This window comes from Linepithema humile, chromosome 4, assembly GCF_040581485.1.
Source record: "Linepithema humile isolate Giens D197 chromosome 4, Lhum_UNIL_v1.0, whole genome shotgun sequence".
Lineage (NCBI taxonomy): Eukaryota > Metazoa > Arthropoda > Insecta > Hymenoptera > Formicidae > Linepithema > Linepithema humile.
Window position 1 is genome coordinate 13,916,466 of NC_090131.1, and position 3,179 is coordinate 13,919,644.

General features: G+C 34.1%; 1 protein-coding gene across 1 annotated transcript; it reads right to left on the reverse strand.

Moving 5' to 3' along the window:
• Window positions 1–486: 486 nt before the first annotated feature.
• On the reverse strand, window positions 487–2,777 carry LOC105669898 (uncharacterized). The gene is made up of 3 exons (XM_067354352.1): window positions 2,081–2,777; window positions 1,576–1,836; window positions 487–1,489 (listed from the first exon to the last, which is right to left on the reverse strand). Exons 1-3 carry the CDS (start codon window positions 2,090–2,092, stop codon window positions 1,310–1,312), a joined length of 453 nt encoding a protein of 150 aa, XP_067210453.1. The 5' UTR covers window positions 2,093–2,777; the 3' UTR covers window positions 487–1,309.
• Between the last annotated feature and the right edge of the window lie 402 nt (window positions 2,778–3,179).

Below are 3,179 nucleotides of genomic sequence, written 5' to 3' on the forward strand. Positions count from 1 at the left end.
TAATAAAATCATATATGGTTGAATTCAGCGTAAAAAATGCTACAACTTTTGTCATTACAAAAATTTTGAAATTCAAAAAAATAATACCAAGGGGTAAGAGTAAATTAAAAAAAATTACATTTTTTGAAAATCCAACTACACAGTTATAAAGCCCATTACAAGCCATACAACTTCTACTTGAAACATTTTTTTATATCTCCTACGGTTTTGGCGATAGTTACACACAAAGAAAAAACTCGTTTTTTTCAAAAGGGTGTTTCACCCTTTAAATTTGAGTTAGGGCCGCTATAAAAAAATACGTGTCTTCTCAAATTGTATGTTTTACAACATATTTCAAGGAGAATCAAATCGGGAGGGGACACTTGTGAACGTTCTCTTTAAGAGTGTTGTCAGCAGAGAGAAGCCTGAGAGACGCCACGGCCAGGTTTTACGTGATCCGCGAAAGCGATACGCCACCTGTGGACCTAAAATGTGGACATTGGAACTACGTAGCCATGTGCACAATTTTTGGTTTCGTTCCGTGCTATGTCCACGAAGGATCGATAATACAGAGTAATGTGCACATTGATGTATATATAATGTATATAAAATAAATTTTTAGTCTAAACACATGCACATTCATTATTTATTTTTATGTTAAAGCTTTATTTGTAATAAATTGTAAATAAGAATAAAAGTATCACACGTTAAAGCAATCAGGCACAGATTTAATCAAATAATGCTTTTATTAATTAATTTTTTGTTAAGTATAATTAAAAATTATCTGATTTATGTCGTGTTTGATGTCATTTTAATCGCAAAATTCTTATTAATTCATAAAAATTATTTTCAAACCGATAAAATGCGAAATAAAGGTTTTACTTTTCACTTTATAAAATGTTTACATTCGTGACTTGAGGGATGGGGAAGTCCATTGTAAGAGAGTTCGGAACTCTTCTTTGATGATAGGTCATCTTGCTCGCTCTTCACTCGCGGTCTCGCTCACGATTCTCCGGCCAGCTTAGACGATAGCAGGAGCGAGCGAGACGATGATGAGTGCGAGCGAGACAATAGCAGGAGCGAGCGAGACGATGATGGGAGCGAGCGAGAGGGAAATAGCAGCGTACAATGAATAGCCAGATCCGCGAGCTTCTTTGCACGCTACTATTTTTATCTCACTCGCTCTTATGATTGTTTCGCTCGTATAGGCTGATAAGCGGCCTGTGTGTGTGTGTATTAAAGGATTTGTACATTGAAATTGAAATTTTTTTAATATTCTTTTTATTTTATATATATATATATATATATATTATATAATTTTATGACAAAATTAATTAGTTGTATAAAAATTATAGTTTATTTGTTTCCCTCCTCCTCTTCCTCTGCCTCGGCCTCTTCCTCTTCCTCCTCTTGTTCCTCTTCCTCTTCTTCCTCCTCTTCCTCCTCTTCCTCCTCTTCCTCGTCCTCTTGCGGCCGTAACAGCCGCTATTAGTTGTCCCAATTGTTCCATCTGAAATATTAATTATTAATAAGACAAACATATCAACATAAAGAGTAAAATATTTGTTAAATATGTAATACAAAATTTGTACTTACATTTAATGTAATATTTGTCGACATCGCCGTTGCCATCGGTGTCGCCGCCGACGTCGTCGTTGCCGTGTCCATCGGCGCCGCCGAAGTCGTCGTTGCCGTCGGTGCTGTCGATGCCGTGTCCATCGCCGCCGTTGCCATCGGTGCTGTCGATGTCGATGTCGATGTCAATGTCGACGCCGTCGTTATCGTCGTCGGCGCCGTTGTCATCGTCGGCGCCGTCGTTGTCATCGTCGGCGCCGTCGTCAGTACTGTCGATGCTAGCTGAAAAAGAAAAATTGTTAAAAAATACTTTACTATGCCAATTTTATAACATTGTTAGAAGTTAATACGTGAACACATATCATACATCATACATCATTCATCATACTTCTAACCAGTGTGACAAATAATGCACACACAAAAAAATCACACACTCATAAACATCTTAAAACGAGGAACAGACATTTCGTGTGATTAATCACGCATTAACTTCTAATAATAATTATATAATTATATTTTTACTTACTGTTGTATCCATCTCACGCTGACCAAATCTAAACTGATCCCGTGTCGCGTGGTCGCTACCCCTTCTTTTCCCCTCTTTGAGTGGCTCCTCCCATCGATCGCAACATGGGCTAGATCGATGCGCGTATCTCTATGCTCATCTCTGCGCCTTTATGTCCGTCTCTATTTGTTTTGTTTTTTCTTCTCTTTTTTTCCTTACATTCTCATTTTACGAGGCAATAGATGACAATAATCGAAAGTGTCTTTCCATTTGAGGCATTTGCTACAGCTTGTACGATTCGCTGCGATTCTGTGCGTAATTATTCTACACGTAATCGTGTAATTGCTGATAAAATATTCGGTGATAAAAACTTATTCGATTCTTTATTATCGAAGACACTGTCTCAATTAAATTAGCTGATATCAATTCATGATATTGTTACACTATTGATAATCGGCTAATTAATAATTCTATGCATTTGCATAGTAAATATACGTTTTTTTTTATTTCTTTAGTGGTATTAAAAACCTTTAATTTTTTTTCTCGTTTTTGTTTTTATTACCATATTTTTCATTTTTCTAATCTTATTTTATTTTATGTTTAATTAGTACTTGTAATACGTATAGTTTAAGCTAATTCACTTTATTAGTTTAAATATTTTTATTATTTTATTTCTGGAGAGTGGTTTTAATAATTTTAATTTTTATTTATTTTTCTTGTTTATTATTACCACATTTTTCAGTTTAGTATTCTTATTGCATATTTAGTAATCAAACTTTATACATAGATAGGAAAGTTGCTTTTAAATAAAAAATATTTTTTACAAGCACGAATAAAAATTTTTATTATAATAAAGTATATAATATAGTAATAATATAAATATTAATATATTAACGGAAAACAATAAAAACTACGATGAATCGTGAAAAAATAAATGTGTATGATAAGTGCGCGTATAGATATTGCCACAATGATCGATTTTCCACGGGTGCGCATTTATTTCGTTTTCCATCGAGCACGGATGCAAGACTGAAACTATGGATATGCAATAGCGGTAAGTTTCTTACATTTTTTGTATTTATTTTTATATAGTGTGTACATTTATTTGGAACATTATATT